Source organism: Protopterus annectens, chromosome 12.part0, assembly GCF_019279795.1.
Source record: "Protopterus annectens isolate FY-2018-M chromosome 12.part0, PAN1.0, whole genome shotgun sequence".
NCBI classification, from domain to species: Eukaryota; Metazoa; Chordata; order Ceratodontiformes; family Protopteridae; genus Protopterus; species Protopterus annectens.
The window spans coordinates 331,597,579-331,620,101 of record NC_056746.1 but is presented as its reverse complement, the minus strand read 5'-3'; the positions used below and the strand labels follow the sequence as shown (position 1 = coordinate 331,620,101).

Sequence of the window (22,523 nt, the reverse complement as noted above, 5' to 3'; positions counted from 1 at the left end):
ACACAGACTTGTCTTCAGAAGGGGCAAGGGACTTAGTCACCTCTCTAAGGATGTCTAAGATGTCGGAAAAAGAGACATCTTCAGACGGGGACCATGGGGACCCTTCTGAATCATCCAAGTCTGTGTCTGATGTCAAGGACTCAGGGGAGTTCACATGCTTCCTCTTGTAAGCCCTCTTCCAAGGGACCTCCGCCGAGGGGTGCTCAGGGGAGCTTGGGTTCCCTATGCTTGGGGCGGAGAGGAGGTTCAGAGGCGGACACCGGCACCGAGGGCAAAGGAGCCAATGGAGCTGAGGGTGGAGCTGTCTCAGTAGACAACACACTCAATCACCTCAAAGGCATCACAGTCCCGACCCAAAAGAATCTCCGGCCGTGAAGAAGCTGGAGACTTCCTCCGAACAGAGGGAGATGGCTCTGAGGCCAATGTAGGAGCCGAGCTGACCTGCGCTGAAGCTCCAAGAGGGAGAGTAGGGTCGGACAAGGGTCCAATGCCGTTCCCCCCTAGGAGCAGATGAGGGAGCGTCACCCCCCCCAGATCTCTCAATGGAAGGAGGTATTGAGGAGATCGGAGCGGTAGTCGGAACCAAAAGAACAGAGGAGGTTACAGGAACAGACTGTTCCACCACTACAACTTCGATGCACTCCGGCTCCAAGCTCGGAGTCAGAGGAGGAATCAAGACAGATATCGCTTGGGCTGTTGGCACCATTTCTGTCTGGGATGGGCCCGAAAGTATTTTGGCTAGTGCTGGTTTCCTAAGAAGCCTCTTTACCACCTTCTCCACATCATCATCTGAAAGGCTCCTGGATGACTGAGAGGAGTGCAAAGACCGGTGACTGCCAATCAATATATACAACTCACATGCACATCCATAAGGGACATTTTTTGGCAACACAAGTCGCATTTTTTGAAACCAGAAGGTTTCGAATCCTTGGCAGTATTCCTTGGACATAAAGCAAAATTAGTACTATAACTAAGGCTATATACTGTCAAAGAGGACAAACTATTGGCAATAACAGGCAAACAATATATATTATTATTTATTTATTTTAAACAGACAGAGAAAAAAATAGACAAGGGCAAGGGGAGAGACTCTAAATTAAATGGCGAACTCCCACCTAAGGAGAGCCTCTAACTTAAACGGCAACTCCTTAACAGTTACAGAAAAGGCAAAAAGGATTAGAAGAACCCTCTAATTTAAAAGGGTTTGAAGGATGGGAAAGGCCCGAGAGAGAGAAAAACAGTTAATTTACACAACAAAACCAGTCACTCAGACGGAATAGGGAAAGATATAGAATGCCAAGGGAAATTACAGATAATAAAACAACTAGCTAAAAGGAATTATTTGCTCAAAAAGTATGAAAGAACAATTAGCCTGAGCCAGTATCTGCAATCTCGACGCTGCAAGCGGCAAATGAGATATGGGAAACTACCGCTAGGTAAGCTGAGATAGGGGCTAGCCTCGAGCCAGTAAAAGGTCTCGAGCTATAGTATACGGCAGAGTCAGAGCCAAGGATTGGCTCTGAACCCAAGCAGCAAGAACGAAGGCAAGATATGGACAACATAACAAAGGTTTTAAATTATGTAGCACAATAATTATACCATTTCCTAAACAATTGCACATTGTAAACAGACTTAGCATGCATGGCACTAAACTTCTCTTCCCTGAAGATTTCAATTCCTTATTAAAAAAGACACTCAACGATAGCTGTCAACCTTGTAACACAAAAAAGGCCCAAAACTAGGGACACATTTTAAATATTGCTTGTAGAATCTTAGAAAGTTGTTAGAATAAAAGGTTTTGTATTACTATGATTTTATGAAGGATATGAAGACTGAAACTTAAATGGCTATAGTTATTTAATGAATTCAGTCCTAAGTGGCATGCCAGAAAACCAAAGTGTTATGAGGAAGAAACCTAAATTATGAGGCAAAAATCTGGACAGTTGAGAGCTAGGTACTTTACTCCTTGAAACTCTGTAAGGTACAGGGTTTGAGCCTGCTGTAAGTACCAGTTATCCATAATTGGGGCATTTTACTTACCCACCACACACACCTGTGTGCGCGCGCATACACACACACCTGCGCGCGCGCACACTCGCAACGCACACGTGCAAAACATACAACACACGCACGCGCACACGTGCGCGCACACACACAACGTGTGCACTTGCGTGTGCACGCACACACAACGTGCGCGCACACACCGCTCACTCGAAGTGCACACACAACACGCGCGCACACACACACAGCACCCTGCACACACACACAACGTGCGCGCACACACACACAGCACACACACCACATGCACACGCAATGCGCGCGCACACCCAACGCGCATGCACACACACAACGCGCATGCACACACACAACGCGCATGCGCACACACAACGCGCATGCGCACACACAACGCGCATGCGCACACACAATGCGCACACACAATGCGCATGCACACACACAATGCGCATGCACACACACAATGCGCATGCACACACACAATGCGCATGCACACACACAACGCACGCACACACTGAAGATGAAGACAATTTCGTGGAAGCAGTAGCACATATCCGTCTGGGAGTGAGTTTACATTCATTTCATGGAGGCAGTACATGGAGGGAAGGGGGAACGTTAAATTCCATGTATGCGGAAGGTAGAAGGATTAGTTGTGTAAAAGCTTACCATAACCATAGATGTCCTTTTCCATGTTGCAGTATTCTCACATGTGGGATCCTCCGCCTCAGGCGACCCAAACGTCAGGCTCCTATGCCGAAGCTTAAGCCTGGTTGCTGTCAGGTGTGTGGGCTTTCCCCGGGGCCTTGGTGTGAAAAGACAAAGAGCCGATTGGTCTTGTCCAGGTAAAACCTCAGTTGCCTGTGAACATCAAGGGAATGGAGTACTCTCTCACTGTCATTCTGCAGCGAAGGGGAAAAGGTGGGTAAATGGATAGATTGGTAAAGGGACAGCTCATTAACCACTATGGGCATGAAGGAAGGATTGGTACACAGTTACCCTGTCTTTGTGGAAGATGGTATGCGGTGGAGTGGCCATGAATGGTTGCTGCTCAGAGACTCTCCTAGCTGAAGTAATGGCTATTAACAAGACAGTCTTCCAGTTCCAGGAGCCCATCTTTAAAGTGGCAAAAGCTGCTAATTCAAAGGGGCCCCATGGTAAGATTCTCCAGTACGAAGTTCAGGTCCCATGGAGCAAACAGTTTCACCTCCAATCTCGATAACAGGGGTGGATCAATAGGTAAAGTAGGCTGAAACGGCTGAGAAGTGGACTTTCACTGAGGAGTATGAAGGTTCTGATTTTAGGAGCTCACACATATAGGCTAGGACTAGAGGAACATCTGCTTGGAAGGGGTCTAGTTGCCTTTGGAGACACCAACTGGAGAAAAATTCCCATTTTGATACATAGGATCTGCTGGTAGTGGGTTTCCTGGCCTCCTGTAGGACAGATAGCACATCCTCAGAATAGAGGTGTCTGAAAGGGATCAGAAGTTTATCACCCACAGGGTTATGCTGAGGGTTTTCATATGGGGATGAATGAGAGATCCCTTCTGTTGTGTGAGCAGGTGCACCTTGTGAGGCAACTTGTGGTGATTATCCTTGGCAAGAGATAGAATAAGGGGGAACCAATGCTGCCTTGACCAACAGGGAGTCACCAGCAAGATTTCTGGTTTGTCCTGAAATTTTCAGCAGGACCTTCTGAATAAGCAGGAAGGGGGGGAAGGCATAAAGGAACAGCCCCTTCCAAGAAATTGAAAAGGTATCCACTTTCCACATTAGTGGGGATGGGAGTCTGGAGCAGAACAGCTGTAGTTGTGTGTTCTGAAGGGAGGCAAACAGATCTGTCTTTGGGGTGCTCCATTGGTGGACAATGTCTAGGAAAAAATCACTGTGTAACATCCATTCATGATGTTGAGAGAATGATCTGATGAGGGCATCTGCCTGATGACTGTCCTGAGATGGGATGTAGACTGCCTGCAGTGTGACATTGTACTGGGTGGCCAATTGCCATGCATGTACTGCTACCCTGCACAGTAAGTTGGATCTGGTCCCCCCTGCTTTTGATGTACCACATCACAGAGGTGTCTGTGAAGACTTGGAGGGGACCTGGTTGTATTACATGGAAGAACATCTTTAGAGCTAGGAGGACAGCAGGCATTTCCCTCACATTTATGTGTTTTCTCTGGAGGGAGGGTTCCCATTGAGCCTGTACATTGAGACTGTTCATAGTGGCCCCCCCATCCCAGATCCAATGCATCTGTGTGCAGGAATTGCACTGGCTTGGTGGGTTGCAGAGGAAGGCCTGGGTTCTGGTTTATTTGTTTGATCCACTACTTCAACTCTTTCTTCAGGCAGGGCAGGAAGGGCACCTGGAATTCCAGGGGGTGATTGTGTTGGGACAAGACATTTTTCAAGTACCACTGGAACTTCCTCATGTGCAACCAGGCAAGGGGCAACATAGGAAGAGTAGATGCCAGGAAGCCTAGAAGATGGAGGAATTGCTTAGCAGACATGTGGCTTACTGAAAGTAATTCCTGGAAGTAGTAGTTTAGAGAAGAGACCTTGTCTTGAGGAAGAAAGGCCTTCATCAAGTCTGTCCTTATTCTGCAGCCCAAGGAGGTCTGGTCTTGGGATGGAGTAAGGGAGGATTTTGTTACAGTAAGCGTAAACCCCAGACTTTGAAGGAGGGACATAGTGAATTGTAGGTGTGTCCTGAGAATACCTGCCTGTTCTGCTTGGGTGAGGAGGTCATTCAGATAAGGGTAAATTTGTATGTCTTTTGTTCGGCAGTAGGCTACTGCTGGGGAAAGACACTTTGTGAAGACTACTGGTGCTGTACATAAACCAAAGGGCAAGCCAGTAAACTGGAAGTGTGAGGCTGGCACAGCAAAGCCTAAAAATCTCATGTAGCCTGGGTGAATGGGGATATGGAAGTATGCCTCCTTCAGGTCCAACGTGGCCATGAAAGCACTGGATGTCAGTAGTGGAAGAAGGGTTTGAAGGGATAGCACGTGTAAGGATGGAACCTGCAGGAAGGGGCTTAACAGAGACCGGTCCAGAATAGGCCTCCAATGATCCTCTTTTTTTGGGACCAGGAAAAGCCTGAAGTAAAACCCTTGACTCTTTTGTCCTGTGGAAACCCTTCCTATGGTCCCCTGTGATAGTAAATCTTGGATGATCTGGGGTATCAGGTGAAGTTGTTTTTTTGGAAGGAGGGGTACGTCTTTTGGAACGGGTTTTTCCTGCCAAGTCATAAAGTACCCTTTTTCCACTATTGATAAGACCTAGCGGTCTGAAGTGGTATGTTGCAAAAGAGGTAGACAGTGAGAGAGGCAGGTAGAAACAAGAAGGTGGTTTAGGTAATCATGCATTGTTTGGTCTGTCTGGAAAGGGCTGCCTAGGGTTGGATTGGGAAGAGGCAGTTCTCAGAGATGAAGTTTTTCTAGACCCTTTCCTGTGTTTAGAGAAAGAAGAGGAAGGACCAGGGGCTCTCCTAACAAAGGTGGGTTTAGCAGGGTAGTTTCTATAGTAGGAACCGGTGAGACCAATAAGTGTTTGATGTCCTGAAGTTCCTTGCTTTTTTTCCTGCAAGCATTTAAATCGTTCTGCAGACTGCTTGCCAAATAGGAATTTATTGCCCAGGGGAGCATCTAAGATCTTGTTTTTGAAATCATTAGGGAGGGGTTGTAGTCTGAGCCAGCAGTATAGAGGGGCTGAGGCAGCTTATCTGGGTGAAGCCTCAGCAGCATTATAGCTGCATTTAATAGAATGTCTGGCACCTTGTGCTGCTAAGGAGAGCTTAGAGGTAACCTGGTGTTTGGCATGGGAATCAGGCAAGGAAGAGAGTAATGAAGTTGCCTGAGAGACTAGGTCCAAGGCATATTTAACCACATGTATCTGGTAATTAATGGCCCTAAAGGCCAGGGTGGATGAAGTACATTTTGTCCCCAGTCTGTCACTTTGCTATCTTTGTCTGATGGCAGAGGGGAGGAGGAGGAGGAGGGAATCTGCCTAGATTGCTTATCTGCAGCCAATGCAATGATAGCTGGGTCTGCCAAAAGTGGCTTAATGAGGTACTTGTGGTCATCAGGGATTTTGTAGAACCTATCCGACCTTTTAGGGGCTGGAGGCTGGGATTCAGGGGTCTTAGAAGCTGATGCAAAAGCATCCTTGTAAGCTGGAATCACAGGGAGAATAGCAGCGGGAGAGAGAGATTCCATTTGTACGAGTTCAAATTATCTCTTTTGCACTTTGGTCATTTGAGTGGCATCCCACTTGAAGTAGTCCCTCATTTTGGAGATAGTTTCCCCAAAGGTAATATCCTGAAGTGGGGAATCTCCTTCCAGGGAGTCTTCGTCTGGAGAGCAGTAATCCAGGGGAGAGGTCAGCTGAGAGGTGTATGTGTAAGGGTAGGCAAAGCTAGAGTATGAGAAGCAGTGGGCCTGAGGGCCATGAAGGTCTGAACCAAGGACTGGGTAAGAGTCTGCCAGTCTGGCTGGTCTTCTGTTGTGGTAGACAGATGTTTAGTTTTCTGTTTTCTCTTCAGAGGGGTTGCCTTTAGTTGTGTGGGAAGGAAAAGGCTTGCATTCAGACGTCATGCCTGTGGCCAAGGAGCCCTGGTCTGAAACCGCAGGCGGCCATCTGGTCAAGCCCAAGTCGATATCGGCGGAGGCAGATGTCACAGTAACCTCCACTGAAGGGCCAACTGGAGATTCTACGGTGGCTTCCAACAAGGTACCTGCCAAAATTGCCAGTTCTTTCAGACTTACCTCAGCCCCTAGACCAGCAGCTGGCGGAACATTCAATATCAGAAGCATGCCAATAGAAGTTCTTGAAACCTTGACCTTCTTTTTAGGTGGCTCCACCTCAATGGCCAGTTCAGTCTCCATACCTAGGGCCAAATGCTTTAGCCTTTGGTTTTCCACAAACAATTTAAGGGCTACCAGACAACTATGTAGGGTTTTAGGGACAAATGACTGACAAATACTACAAGTCGTATGGTCGTGGGATTGGCCTAAGCAGAAAAGACAAAGCTCATAAGAATCCTTGTACAGAATTTGCCAACCTTACTTACATTTCCTCTTCCTAGATGACATCAGCTATAAAGGAGCAGCAGCATCCTAAGCCTGTGAAAACATAACTTCCTCTAACATGATTCGACACACTGTACCTATTACTCATTACTTGCACTCTTCTTCCACACATTACATCTTACCAAAACACCATTATTCTCCCACCAAACAACTTCCATTGCACAACTACAATCAACACCATTCATGACACACCCTCTCACTACTCATGCACCGCAAACAAAATAACCATCCCAATGCACCACCCATATTATCTATCACCTCCACCACACAAACAAAAAGCATCCCTAAAACTTTACAAACTAATTCTCCCCCCACATTATCTACCACCCACTCCACCCAAACAAAAAGCTAACCCAAAACTTAAACTAATCCTCTCATTAATAAAACTAATGTCCTCAACTATAACAAAACTTGCCCTTGGTGACATCCACCCAAACCCTTGCCCCTCCAAATCCACCACTAATAATCAGTATAATAACCTCACCTTCTCTCAAATTACAACCAACAGAAAGTCAACCGACCTCCTTATCCTAAGCCTAAATATCAAATAACCACCAATAAAATCCACGAACTCCACGCTAACAGACTTGTACTCCCCAGATATTATCGTTCTGACAGAAACCTGGCTCAAACCTCACATTACCAGTGAGCAAATTCTCCCTACATGTTATGACATACTAAGAGCAGATTGGTTGCACAAAAAAGGGGGTGGTGTAGCTGTAATGTTTAAACAGCCTCTAAACTTTCAAATCCTAAACTTATCAGCCCCTCAAATTGACAAAGAAGAAATAATCTGGACCAACCTAAAAGTAAACCAATACAAAACCATTAACATAACAGATACTACTTCCCACCTGGTCATAACTTCCCTCCACTAGAAAACCTCCTCAGATGGGTAAACCATATTCCACAAGAAGCAATAATTTTAGGTGATTTTAATATTGACTAGCAATCCTGTCCAAACTACCATCCAGTCCACCATCTAAACTTTTATGGTTTCTCCCAACTCATCTAGTCACTCACCAGAATAAATAAAAATATCAACAAGCATACTACTCTTGACCGGATACTAGACAGCAAGAACCCCCAATCATATATAGCTGGCTGCCTACCGGATATAGCCTCTGTGATCAGTGATCATACCCCAACATTCCTACTCAAAAAACACGTATATAAGGCTAAACCCATTAACTATCTGCAAATATATAATAAGGTAAATTTTATCCCAGACAAATTCATCTTCATCATTAAAAACTGCAACTGGACCACTCTAAAATACCTCAACCTAGATGACGCTGTCCAATTTTTCAATACCACCTCCCTTGAAGTCCTAAACACCCAAGCGCCCACAAGACTTACTAGAGTTAAAGCCCAGTCCTCCCCATGGCTACAAAACGCCACTAGGTCAGTAATAACAATCAGAGAGAGCCTGGAATCACTGGCGCAAAACTAAAACCCCCTCTGATAGACAGAAATTCCTTGAATTACGTAATAGAGTCAAAAAACTAATAGAACCGGACAAAATCCAATATTACCAGTCTGCCCTTAACTCCACCCAATACAACCCCAAGCAATTCTGGTCATCCATCAACTCCATCCTCCACCCAGGAAAAGTCGGTACCCCTCCACCAAACAAAACAAACTCCTCTGAAAATACTACCTATTTCAATATATACTTCACACAAACCGTTCTATCACTAGCTAGACAAGATAACCCCCTCCCCCCCATCCTCCACTACATCTAGCCATCTGCCCACTTCTTTCTCTTTTTCTCCTATTCCTACCTCCAACAAAAAAACTCTTGTTGAAACTGAAGCCCACTATAAACTAGCAGCAGACAATCTCCCAAGTGAATACCTAAAAATTGCAGCTGAAGCCCTAGCCTACCCAATCTCAATCCTGATCAACCGATCTTTATCGAAATGCTATGTCCCTTTACTATGGAAATATCCCACACCATACCCCTCCACAAAGGTGGCCCCTCCACAGAACTCCCCAACTACTAGCCCATAGCAAATCTCTCTCCTCTCTCCAAAATACTTGAGAGATGCATTCACTCAAGTTCTAGACTACCTCCTTACTAACAACCTCCTATCAAACACTCAACATGGTTTCTGGCCATACCACAGCACGGCTACTGCCTTACTTGCTTTTACTAACACTTTCCTATATAATACAAACAATGGGTATTTCTCCTATGCAACTTTCCGAGACCAATCTAAAGCATTTGACATGGTCTCACAAACAACTCATCTCTGAGAAAAGGATAGGTTATTGAGAACAATCTGTTACAGACTGATTTCAGAGCTACCTGACTCGCCGCCAGCAATTCGTTGTTTGGCATAATGATACATCCCCCCAACTCCTTTTCTCAATTGGGGTTCCCCAAAGATCCAACCTTGGACCCTTACTCTTCTCCATATTCACAAATAATCTAGCCTCTGCCACCAAACAGGCCTCTCTCATACAGCACGCAGATGATTCCACCATCATCTGCTCAGCCCATTCCCTACCTGAACTTCAAAAGACCACACAGGAAACCTTTTCCTCAACCGAAACTTGGCTTTCTGATGCACAGTTCACAGGTTCATAGGTGTGTACTAAGCAAATGGCCTTGGGGCCTTTAGAAGCCTAGCCATAGGATTACCCTGGCATAGTGCCACCTGACCTTAGTTCCCGGTGCCTCTGTTGAGTACAGCCATTGGACTTATCCCCGGGGTGAATTTTCCATTTCCCATCCACTCAAGATTTCTCTTGAAGAGGGTCAGTGAGATGCTCTGCTTGACATGTATAGGAAGTCTGTTCCATAGCATGGGCAGTCTCTGGGTTATGAACCTGTCCCTCCAGCATGTTCTGTTAATTGTAGTAATGAGGCTGAGGTCTCTGGAGCATGTGGTGCGGAGTGACTAGGATTTCTTTACATGTAGCATTTCCAACAGAGCTGGGTCAGACATGGCTTTGCAAGTCAAGCAGAGATCGCCTCTAAGTAGGCGATATAAGACAGAGAATAGTTGGAGTTTGAGTCTGTCCATATAGGACAAGTGTTTAAGGTCTAGGATCCTCTTTGTGAGGTACCTTTGCGGCCTCTCCAGTTGTTGTAGGTGTCTAGTGAGGTACATACCAAATGGGGCATTGTACTCTATGGCTGGCCTAATGAGGGAAGAGTAGAGGGAGACAATGACCTCTTTCTTCCTGGATGCAAAACCTTTAGGAATGAAATGTGCCACATAGGACTTTCTGACCACAGTGGCAATGTGGTGATCAAGAGAGAGGTTGCTGTCAACCTGTGTTCCCAGATCTCTTATAATGCCTTCTATGTTCAATGGACTACCATCAATGCGGTAATTCATGGGAACCGGGTTTTTCCCAAAGGGGACGACGAAATTTTTTGGCATTGGGCTTAAGGCCATGGTTCTGACACCAGTCATTGGTCTCAGTGAGGCCATTTTGTAGGACGTCAACATCACTTGGGGAGTTAATAACAGCTCCCAACTTGCAATCGTCTGTGAACTTTGTCAGCCAGAGTCCCTTCGTGTTGGCCTGGATGTCAGAGAAGTAGATACCAAATAGGAGTGAACCCAGGACCGAACCCTGTGGGACTCCACTTGTGACTAGTCGGCAGTCTGACTTGGAGTCAGCTGTTTTCACACTGCGGGTTCTATCTGTGAGCCAGTCTGCAACCCACCTAGTGATACGTAATCCAAACAAAACTAAACTCCTCATCTTCCAACCCACCAAACACAATCAAAACACCCTCCACTTTAATATTACAGCCAATGATAACACCAATGTCCCCCCAACAGACCACACCAAATTACTTGGAGTTGAGATTGACAATAACCTTAAGCTTGACATTCACATTTATTTAACCATAAAAAAGTACACAAAAAACTAGGCGCTATATACAGAAATTAGCAATTCCTCATCAAAACAGCCAGGATTTCAGTTGCAAATACCCACCTGATCTTCACCCTACTATACTCCTCTCCAATATTTGCCAACCTAAGGCAAAGCGAATTACTTGCTACAACAAAATTGCAAAGTTTGCCAACTTGCTACAACAAAATTGGATGAAGGACTAGGACATGGCACCTTAAGTAAAGGGATGATCTGAGCATAACTCAGGAGGGAAAATGAAACTTGTCAGACATAAGCTGAAGATATGCTCTAAAGATTTGCAAGAGGAGCTGTTCCATCTCGCAGTACTTTTGGGTTCTTGTAGTAAAAAATATAAATTAAGTTTATAATCAATAGCTTTAAGATGGGCTTACATTCAGTAAATTTGGCCTCATCTTCAAAAGTGCATCTCACTAAATGCTTAACCTGCAGTCTGAAAGAGACAAAACTATCTTTACATTGAAAGGATTAGTGAATTTTTCATTCTACTCTAGAAATACCAAAACTTGCTGAAACACATGGGAATAGCATTTACAGTTTTTTTCTGTAACCACCACAAAGCAACAACTTTCCGTACGTTTGTTACAGATCCCTTCCTTTTTTCCAGACATGATACAACACGTTTTGCTATATGAACATACTTAAAATTTTGTTTATAACTTATTATGGAAAAGAAACAATACAGCATGAGCGAGACAGCACCTAATGACTTATATGAGTACATTATGTTTCACCATCCAGACCTCAACATCTTGTATTTATGCTTATAAACTACAAAAAGTGGTCATAACTCCCAACAAATTTAGCTTGGAATTATGCCAGGAGAGTCTAGGAATCTGACTGAATGACTGCTGCTTGCATGAAAAATCTATGTTCCACAGATTAAAAATGGTTATGAACCAATGATTGAAGTACCCAGAGTATAAGAATCTGTACTAATAATCTACACTACCATATATGTGCATATACTTTGGTTTCTGTCAGAAACTATTACAAAAATTCTCTTACAGCATGCAAGGACCACTTGACCCATTATGTCTACCACTCTTACCAATGATATTACAAGATCTTACTCATCTGACAACCTTGGTCTTCCAGCCTCACTTCAAAGATCTAATGAGTGCTCAAAACATTCTTGAATGCTACCACCTCTTCATTCCTGGAAGGCACACAGCACTATATCACACTTTTCCTACAGTATCCTCCATCTTCAAAATACAGTCTTCAACTTCAACTATGCAGTCCTTTTAAATAATTTAGATTAATTTATTAGACTTCCAACTTTTTCGTACTTTTCACATATACAGCACTGCCCAAAAACTTTCAACAAAACAGTATAACTGTCAATTTCCCAAAGTTTATGCCACAGTTCATTTTGCTTGGTTAGGAATACAGCAGTTCTAACCTTGCATAAGTCTACTTTTACACCAGCTTCATCCATTTCTTCCCGGAGTGCTTCTATTTTTCCTGGCTGTGCTGGAAAATTGCCTAATGAACTTGATTTAATTGCCTGATTGCATCTAGAGAGAAAAGATTTTAATTACAAACATTGGCCACAACATCCAACAGTACTATTGGCTTGAATTTCATATTAGTTTTTTTTTTCCCTAAATAAAACCAGTCACAGAATACGACAAAGAATACATTTAACAAGATAATACTACAATTAGCAGGCAAAAAAATAAATAAAATTGCTGCAGACTTACCAAAAGTAGAATAAGTGATGTGCTGAACATTGCAAGTCATTTGAAGTCCTTTTAAGGTATACATCTTTAAGCTTGTGTGTATTAAAATTTTAGAAGATATTTCTGGGATATATGGCACAAGCTCTCTTGACAAAAGTACAACTGTGAAAGCAAGCTCTAATTTAACAGTAGATCCTTGAGGAAGATATTACTATAGCAGAAAACCAAAACATTCAGGCCACTCTCCAGTAAATCTGCATCAGTTCTGGCCAGTTTTTCCAGAACTAGCATGTGTACTAATGTCTGTGTGCATTTAGTTAAAATATATGTAGCACTGACTGGTACTCAGTTCAGTTCTTCTCAGATCTACTAAGCAAGAAAACTTGACTTCTGGCTGTAGTAGACAAATACTGTGCCAACAGTGAAAGTGTGGAGAGAGTAATGAAAATACCTGCTATTGAAAATACCTACATGCGTAACACCAGACAAAACTGATCACAAAGAACTCTGATAAAGATTAAAACCAAAAGTCTGTGCAAGAAATGTAGAAAATAAACATGCTCAAGACAGCTGTTCTTGAACCTGTGATACAGACCATGTTACCAAATGTTTAGCTTATGAACATTTGTAATACATTCATGTGAGAGCATTTGTCTTACCCAGACTTCTTCAGATTCTTAAATTTTACATCAGAATTTTAAAACACTATACTAAAAAGGAATTATACTTGTAAAAGGGATGGACCATGGTTTTGAGGGCAACATACCAGAAGTTAAACCTTGTGATAGAATGGAGACCCAATCAAGCTGTGCTGAGGCTGTAGCCAGCAGGTATACTCAAAGACTAAGCTGAATATCAGGCAATTACTAGCGGACTATGGTGCCGAGTGTCCAATACAAACGTTAGGAACTCAATCCATTACAGAAGGTCCCAAGGTTATACAGAATTCAAGCCAAAGTTTAAAAAGGTCACAATGGAAAACTATTTAGTTAAAAGTGCAAGACCCATCATGTGTCTTCACTGTGCAATACCTTAAACCTCACACAGTGGGGGCCCATGGGATATATGCAAATGACTTGTTAAGGGCATAACATATGGCTACTGAATGCCCATGTCTTTTTAAATGTCAGGATATATATATGGGTTCAAGATGGTGTGTAAAGAACAGTTCACCCATATGGGTTTCCTGTACAGGTCCATGGGGGGTACATGCAGAAATTTGTAAACCCACGTGTCTGACAAATTAACCCTATTTAACCTAGAATGAAGGCAGACCTTCAAAAAGCTCATTTGGTTACTGATGAATCAGTATTAACAATAAACTGTTCAAGATAATTGAGTTTTGGGTTTCCCAAGTTTATAAAACCACAAGGTCAAGGCAGCCATCCTTTGTTATGTCAGTCATCTAAACGTAAAACCTACTGTCAAAGGAAATACATCCAACACAAGGTGTAGCATGTCTTCTGTAATCTGAAGAGCAATGAGGCTTTGAATGTGATCCTGCTACAGTACTCTGTAACTAGCAATACTACTAAATATGGGGGACTAAGTAAGGATATTCTGCATCAAAAGTGACAAATACCAATTTATCCTCCACAGCCAAGGTGTATATCTTTTTAATAAAATCTAGAATGGAGGAGTCCCCTACTGAGGCACACTGTGTCTTAGTATCACTTCCAGAAAGATGACCAGGGGTTCTATAAGGAAGCCCACACTGGCCACAAGTGGGAATAAAGAGCATTCCTCTATTTTATGGAGTGTTGAGATACCCCTGCTCCCAAAAAATATCCTAGCACACTCCACTTGGAAGAATCCTTCTCACCTTGTCTGTCAGCATCACACCCTCATACATTGAGTCTAATCTCCAGTTCAGCATCCTACAAGTCTCCACTATGTATTTTTGTGTTAACTTCTAAATAAAAGACTGCTATTAACAATTGATATTTTTTTCGTGTGCAGTGTTTGGTCACAGATTACTACATGTGGCCTGCTGTATTAGCTTTCATTATCCTTACTGTGATGTTGGTGAAAAGTTTTTTTATGTAGCCAAACATTTAGGTTGTGCAACCTGTGTGACGGTGACTCTTACTAATGGTCCTGGTAGCACAACTGTGTAAGGAAAATCATAATAGCAGATGGTCACTGCTGCAGTACTAACTACATGTACATCAAGAAAGTCTAACATATGGCTCAGTTTCCAGAGCTTAGCACCCTCCCCCCATGACCAGTTGGCCAGCTTTATAGCAGCAATGTCAGTGCACTTCCGGAAGTAGTAGGTGTTTGCGCCATTTAATCTAGAGTTCTTTTTTGCCCTCATCCAGTACAGGATTCTCACAATAGTCTAGTCCCTGACATTGTCAAGACCAAAGATAGGGCCCTCTATAAAGTATACCCCATTCAAAGTCATAGAAAGATGAAAGACACTGGAAACCTGGATTCCCCCAGCTCCAAATCAGAGTTGAAGCCAAGTAATAGGGGTGGATGATGATGTAAGGGAGTAGAAGGGTAGAAGTGGGTGGGAGAAAATATACCACCCAGCTCCAGGATGCCCCAAGGGAACAAGAAGGGAAGGTGGCAAACTTGTACTTCAAAAGTGAACTCTCTTAATTAACTCTATTATCTTAAGTCCCCACACAACTCTACTAATTTTTGTTGCATGGATCACTGCTGCAGTAGTACTAACAAATGGGATGATTCCAGGACTTCAACTTTGGAGAGGTGACAGTAATAGGGGTGGATGATGATGTAAGGGAGTAGAAGGGTAGAAGTGGGTGGGAGAAAATATACCACCCAGCTCCAGGATGCCCCAAGGGAACAAGAAGGGAAGGTGGCAAACTTGTACTTCAAAAGTGAACTCTCTTAATTAACTCTATTATCTTAAGTCCCCACACAACTCTACTAATTTTTGTTGCATGGATCACTGCTGCAGTAGTACTAACAAATGGGATGATTCCAGGACTTCAACTTTGGAGAGGTGACAGCACTCACTGCAGTGGGTTGCAGCAGACTCTGCAAGATGGCCATGGCACCCTGGTTCTAGAAGTGATGCCCAGTTTGTAGTGTTTCACACAAGTGGGAAAGAGGATGAGCTTAAAACCCCTACGATGGACAATCTACTCACCCTGTTAAGAAGGCTACACTGGCCGCTGTGTCCCTAGACATAAGGACTAATATGTGCTTCTAGCCATGATAATTGATAAAAGAAATAGTGTGCCAGCCATTTTGAAATTGTCAGTTTGGAAATAGACTTTCCATCCCTTTTAGATGCAAAGGATACATAAATGTATTATGAGGGGTTGGGAGGGTGGCCTAATGGTTAAGGTGTTTGCCTTACAAACACAAGGTGCAGGGTTTGTGTCTCACAAGGGATAATTGGCTAGGCTTAAAATGGCTCGCAAGGGCAGTTAGCTTAGTACTAACCTATGAACCTATGAAGTCTAGACACTTTTTGTTCAGCCTAAATTGCATCGCTAAATATCTCGGCTGACTATGATCATGAAGTGAACGGAAAATTCTCTCCCTTTTTTCTTAGGGTTGGGGGGCTAACAGTTGTATGCGCATTTTCAAAGGTTCATAGGTGTGTACTAGGCTAAGGGCCCTGGAGCCTTTACAAACCTAGCCCACAGGAATACCCTGAAATCGTGCCATCGACCTTAGTTCCCAGTGCCTCTGTTGAGTAGAGCCAGTGGAGTGACCCCTGGGGTGAATTTTCTATTTCCCATCCACTCATCAAGGTTTCTCTTGAAGAGGGCGAATGAGGTGCTCTGTTTGATATGTATGGGAAGTCTATTCCATAGCAAGGGCAGTCCCCTGAGTTATGAACCTGTCCCTCCAGTATGTTCTGTTGATTGTGGTAATGAGGTTGAGGCCACTGGAGCGTGTGGTGCAGAGGGATTGGGATTTCTTTAGATGTAGCATTTCTAACAGAAATACTACATACAAAAATAAAGGGATACAAACTGAAATGGAAAGATATGATGAGGCATGGGGATTACCAAAGATAGTGAGACTGTTTATTGGAAACAGGTGTTGGGATAAAATAAAAACTACCAAGTTATTAAAAAAAAACATATGTATATGAACAGGCAGATAGTGCACTGAAAAATAAATCAGTAAGGGTATGGTAAGGAGATTTTGTTGACAGAACTCCCAAAATTCAGGTACAGAAAGTAAGCAAGAAACATTAGAATGTAAATGGAGGAAGAGAGCCAAGGAACTGTAGTACAGGGACCCAACTGCCCCTGGAGTAAACTACGACAGAAGGAAGAAACTGTTGCTAAAGAGAGTAAAATCCCATGAGTGGAGGAGCTCCCTGGTCAGCCTCAGTAAGAAGCTGAGATCCCTCATAAAATCCTCCAGAGCTAGTTACGAAAACAAAATAGCCACAGATTCTAAAGAAAACCACAAAGCATTCTATAGTGATGTCAAGAATCTCAATGGCAACATTCAGATCTGCTATGAGTTACAGCACAATGGCACTAAATATACAGACCCAACTGATATTGCCAACATCCTGGCAGATAGGTTCAGTGCTAACTTTACCCCCCCCCCTCACCCCCTAAAGAGCCCATCAGTATACAGGAAGAATGCAAAGTTCCTGTAATCATGGCTGCACAGGTAAAAACCACACTCTCCAAAGCCAAGAACACAGCATCCATGGGACAAGACAACATCCCATGCTCCACTCTACATGAACTACAGAATGAACTGGCACCCCACTTAAGTACCATGTTCAATCATAGCCTCACCTCAGGCTTTGTGCCTGCTGAATGGTGCACAGTGACTGTTATCCCACTCCACAAGGGGGGAGCCACAATGGACCCCGGGAACTACCACCCCATTAGCCTGACGAACGTGGTCTGCAAGGCCATGGAACATATCATCATGTAACTTATAAACAAGACATTGGTAATCTCCAAACTCTGGACCCCACTCAGTTTGCGTTTGTAAAAGGCAGATCACATCTCCTAAACCTGATAGACTTCTTTGAAGCAGTCATCAAAGCCGCAGACAAGGGTAAGGTGGTTCACACAGCCTATCTAGATCTTGTCAAGGCTTTCGACACCATCCCCTACTCTGGAATTCTAGATAAACTCACTAAACTAGGTATAAATCCCTATGTCACAAGATGGGTTGGCAACTGGCTCACTGACAGAACCCACACTGTGAAAGTAGCAGACTCCAAATCCGACTTCAGACCAGTGACAAGTGGAGCACCACAGGGTTCAGTCCTGGGTCCTCTCCTGTTTGGCATCTACGACTCTGAAGTACAGGCTAACACAGAAGGTCTTTGGCTAACGAAGTTTGCAGATGACTGCAAACTAGGAGCCATAATCGAAACTCCTAACGATGTGGACATCTTACAAAAGGGCTTCACTGAGACGGATGCCTGGTGTCAAAGCCATGGCCTCAAGCTTAATGCAAAAAAGTGCATTGTCATCCGCTTTGGTAAAAACTCTTTACCCATGAACTACAACATAGGCGGTAGTATACTTAACACAGAAAGTGAGATAAGAGACCTTGGGACACACGTGGACAGTAGTCTCTTCTTTGATAATCACATCGCCACAGTAGTCAGGAAATCCTTCTACGTGGCACACCATCACAAAAGGTTTCTCAACCAGAAAAAGAGAGGTCATTGTTCCCCTCTACTCATCACTCATTAGACCCATTATAGAGTACAACGCCCCTTTTGGTATGTACCTCACAAGACATCTACAATAACTGGAAAGGCCGCAGAAATACCTCACAAAGAGGATTACCAGCCTCAAACAGATGCCCTACGCAGACCTTCTCAAAAAACTCCAGCTTTACTCCGTCGCATATCGCCTACTCAGAGGTGATCTCTGCCTAGCATACAAAGCTATGTCAAACCCAGAGCTGTTGGACATGCTCCACTTAAAGAAATCCCAATCCCTCCGAGCTACACGCTCTAGGGACCTAAACCTTGTCACCACAATAAATGGAACATGCCGGATGGATAGATTCCTGTCCAAGAAACTTCCCATACTCTGGAATAAACTACCTATCTATATCAAACAAAGCTCCTCATTAGCACTCAAGAAAAATCTTGATGTTGGATGGGAAATAGAAAATTCACCCCAGGGATCACCTCTGTGGCTCTGCTCGACAGTGGCACAGGAAAATAATTTTCTTGGGTGGCAAAAGCCAGGGTACCTTTTTGGCTGGGCTTGTATAGGCCCCAGGGCCGATAGCCTAGTACTTACCTATGAACCTATGCAGTCATTACTTCAGGGTAATCTGCTTACAGGTTGCAGTCAGTCGGCTTAACAACGTCTTGGGTCCTGCGTCGGTTGCTATCCCTTCTTCCATGAAGTCAGGTCGTCAGGGGTATAAAATATGCATCCGACGCAATTACATCAGTTTTTCTTGTCCCAGATGTCAGGTGCCCCCTCAAATGGGGAGCAATATATATATATATATATATATATATATATATATATATATATATATATATATATATATAAATAATTTAAAACACACAAACAAAAGCAAATACACCAAAAAGGCTTTTAAGTGTAGAAAAAGAAAGTAGAGGCATAGTAAGAGAAAAAACAGGGGGCTGGAGGGAGGGTAACCAGGACTGAAACAGTGAATACACTCAAACATCTACAAAAATGGAAAAAAACTAAGGGTAATGCTGCTCAACGCTAGAAGTCTAAATCTCAAGATGCAGGCACTTGATGCACTCCTCAGCATGGAGAACATAGACGTCTGTGCAGTAACTGAAACCTGGTTCAAGGCTCCTGAGAGCACCCCAGCGCTACCAGGCTATACCTCGTATCATGCTTTTCGGCCCCAAAACCCGGGCCGAACCACAAAGGGAGGGGGAGTGTCCATATTCATAAAGGACACCCACACCTCCAGGTTAGTAGCAACACATGAAGCATCAGAGACCATACAGGTGCAACTAACCATAGGCAAAACTGCTATACAACTGGTAGCATGTTACAGACCACCCTCCCAATCTCAAGAACCCCACTCAGCCTTCCTGAAGACATTGGAGGATATGAATGTATCACAAAATACCATCATACTGGGAGACTTCAACTACCCAAACATAGATTGGGTACATTATTCTAGCCCTAATATCCTAGCCCAAAGGTTCCTGGAATTCATAAATTCAAATGCACTGGAACAACTAGTCACCTCTCCCACTAGGGAGATAATATACTAGACCTGATCATCACAAACATGGGGACAAAATGCTCCACACCGGAAGTATACCCCTCACTAGTGAAATCTGACCACAAACTAATCACCCTGGATATACATATCCCACCTCCACCCCCAGCACAAAAGACCACAGTGAAAAACTTCTCAAAAGCAGACTTCACTCTTCTTAAGACTGAGATGGTATCCTTTAAGCCCACTGTGCCAGTGGATACCACATCCCACAATGCCGAATCCTTCACAAATGCTTTCTATGGACATCTCCAAGAATGCATGGATCATGCAATCCCAAACAAATCCAAGTCCCCCTCCACCAAATGTAAGTGTCCTGTCTGGTAGACCTCAGCCATAAACAAATTGTATAACAAAAGGAAGCTACTGCACGTCGGAGCGAAATCCCATGAAGTGAAGACATCTCTGATCAACATTAGCAGAAAACTACGTTCTCTCATAAAAACATCCAAGGCAAACTTTGAGAGAAAAATCGCTAAGGACACTAAAGATAACCACAAAGCCTTCTTCAGCTATGTTAGAAACCTGTGCGGAAACCCTCAGATATGCTCAGAGTTGGTTCACAACAACAAAAAATACACTGAACCCACAGATATTGCTAACATTTTGGCTGACAGGTTCAGTGCAAATTTCTCCCCTCCTTCACCCCCAAAAGAAGAAATACTTATCCCAGCTGAATGTAATCTCCCTGTCATCTCAGATGTCCAAGTGAGAACCGCCCTAAACAAAGCAAATAACACAGCATCAATGGGACCTGACGGTATCCTGGGGTGCGTGTTACGTGAACTCCATGAGGAGCTAAACCCACACATAAAAATGCTATTTAACCTTAGCCTTACTTCGGGATATGTGCCTGAACACTGGCGTACAGAAACAGTGGTCCCACTCCACAAGGGGGGTGCCTCTACAGACCCTGGAAACTACCGCCCCATAAGCTTAACTAGCCTGGTCTGCAAAGCTATGGAAAGAATCATTATGGAACTCATAAACAGAGACATAGGGGACCTACAGACACTTGACCCCACCCAGTTCGGCTTTGTAAAGGGCAAATCCTGCCTTTTAAACCTGGATGACTTTTTCGAAACAGTCACTAGAGCCATTGATGAGGGCAAAGCAGTCTATACAGCATACCTGGACTTGGCTAAGGCCTTCGACACAATACCCCACTCAGGCATCATAGATAAGCTAAACAGCTTAAAAGTAAACCCTTATGTCACTAGATGGGTTGCAAACTGGCTAAAGGACAGAACCCATAACGTTAAAATCGCTGGAGCAATGTCAGACTCAAAGCCAGTCACAAGTGGTGTCCCACAGGGATCTGTCCTAGGACCCCTCTTGTTCGGCATTTATTTCTCAGATGTTAAAGCAAACATGGGAGGGCTGTGGCTGACAAAGTTCGCAGATGACTGCAAACTAGACGCCATAGTCGATACACCAGCAGACACACACATCCTACAAAAAGGCCTCACAGAAACGGACAACTGGTGCCGTAGTCACGGCCTTAAATTAAATGCCAAAAAATGTACAGTCATCCCTTTTGGAAAAAACAAAGTACCCACAAATTATCACATAGACAGCAACCCACTGAGTACGGAAAAAGTAATCAGAGACCTAGGGACCCAAGTAGACAGCGACCTCTCATTTGACACCCACGTTGCCAAAGTGGTTAGAAAAACATTCTACCTTGCACACACCATCATGAAGGGATTCACATCCAGATCCAAGGATGTCATTGTACCCCTACATTCCTCCCTCATCAGACCCATGATTGAGTACAATGCCCCATTTGGTATGCACCTCACCTGGCATTTGCAACAGCTGGAGAGACCACAAAAGTACCTCACCAAAAGGATCAAGGGTCTCCAACATATGTCTTATTCTGCCAGACTAAAGAAACTTCAGCTCTACTCAGTAGCATACCGCCTGCTCAGAGGTGATCTCTGCCTGACGTACAAGGCCATGTCCAATCAGGATCTGATGGACATGCTCCACCTCAAAAAATCCAAATCTATCAGGACCACGAGAGCTAAAGACTTAAATCTCGGCACAAGTATGAATAGGACATGCTGGAGGGATAGATTCATAACCCAGAGGCTTCCCATGCTTTGGAACAGGATCCCAGTTCGTATTAGGCAGAGCCCCTCACTGACTCTCTTCAAGAGAAATCTTGATGAGTGGATGGGAGATCGTAAGTTTACCCCAGGGGTCACATTTGTGTCACTGCTAGACAGGGGCACAGTAAACTAATTCTATTATATAAGGGGACCTTCATTGTGTCACTACTAGACAGAGGCACAGTATTCTAGATTTATTCTGTACATTTTTGTACCATTTCATGGGGTGGCAAAAGCCACATCACTATGGCTAGGCTTACAAATGCCCCAGGGCAGATAGCCTAGACTATACTATGAAACTATTTATAAGTGTACACAACTGTACTATGTTCTTCGTGTTTCACTGTTGCAGTCATTACATTTGGGTAGATTCCCAACGCTATGGTTGGGAGGATGGATTTACACAGCATTAGGACTGGCTATAAGGCCCTGCAAAACAGCAGTGGCAAAGTCAGCTCTGGATTTAGAGAAAATTGGTAAATGATAATGTTTGGTGAAAGTATGAACTGAACTCCAGGT

General features: G+C 43.8%; 1 protein-coding gene across 3 annotated transcripts in view; it reads right to left on the bottom strand.

The window, feature by feature from the left end:
• ARHGAP17 (Rho GTPase activating protein 17) overlaps positions 1-22,523 on the bottom strand; it is a 1,246,301-nt gene that overhangs the window by 766,616 nt on the left and 457,162 nt on the right. For all 3 annotated transcript variants that reach the window (XM_044089406.1, XM_044089407.1, XM_044089408.1), the window contains exon 7: positions 12,405-12,519. In XM_044089406.1, the coding sequence (XP_043945341.1) occupies positions 12,405-12,519 (115 nt within the window). The remainder of the gene's footprint in view (positions 1-12,404; positions 12,520-22,523) is intronic.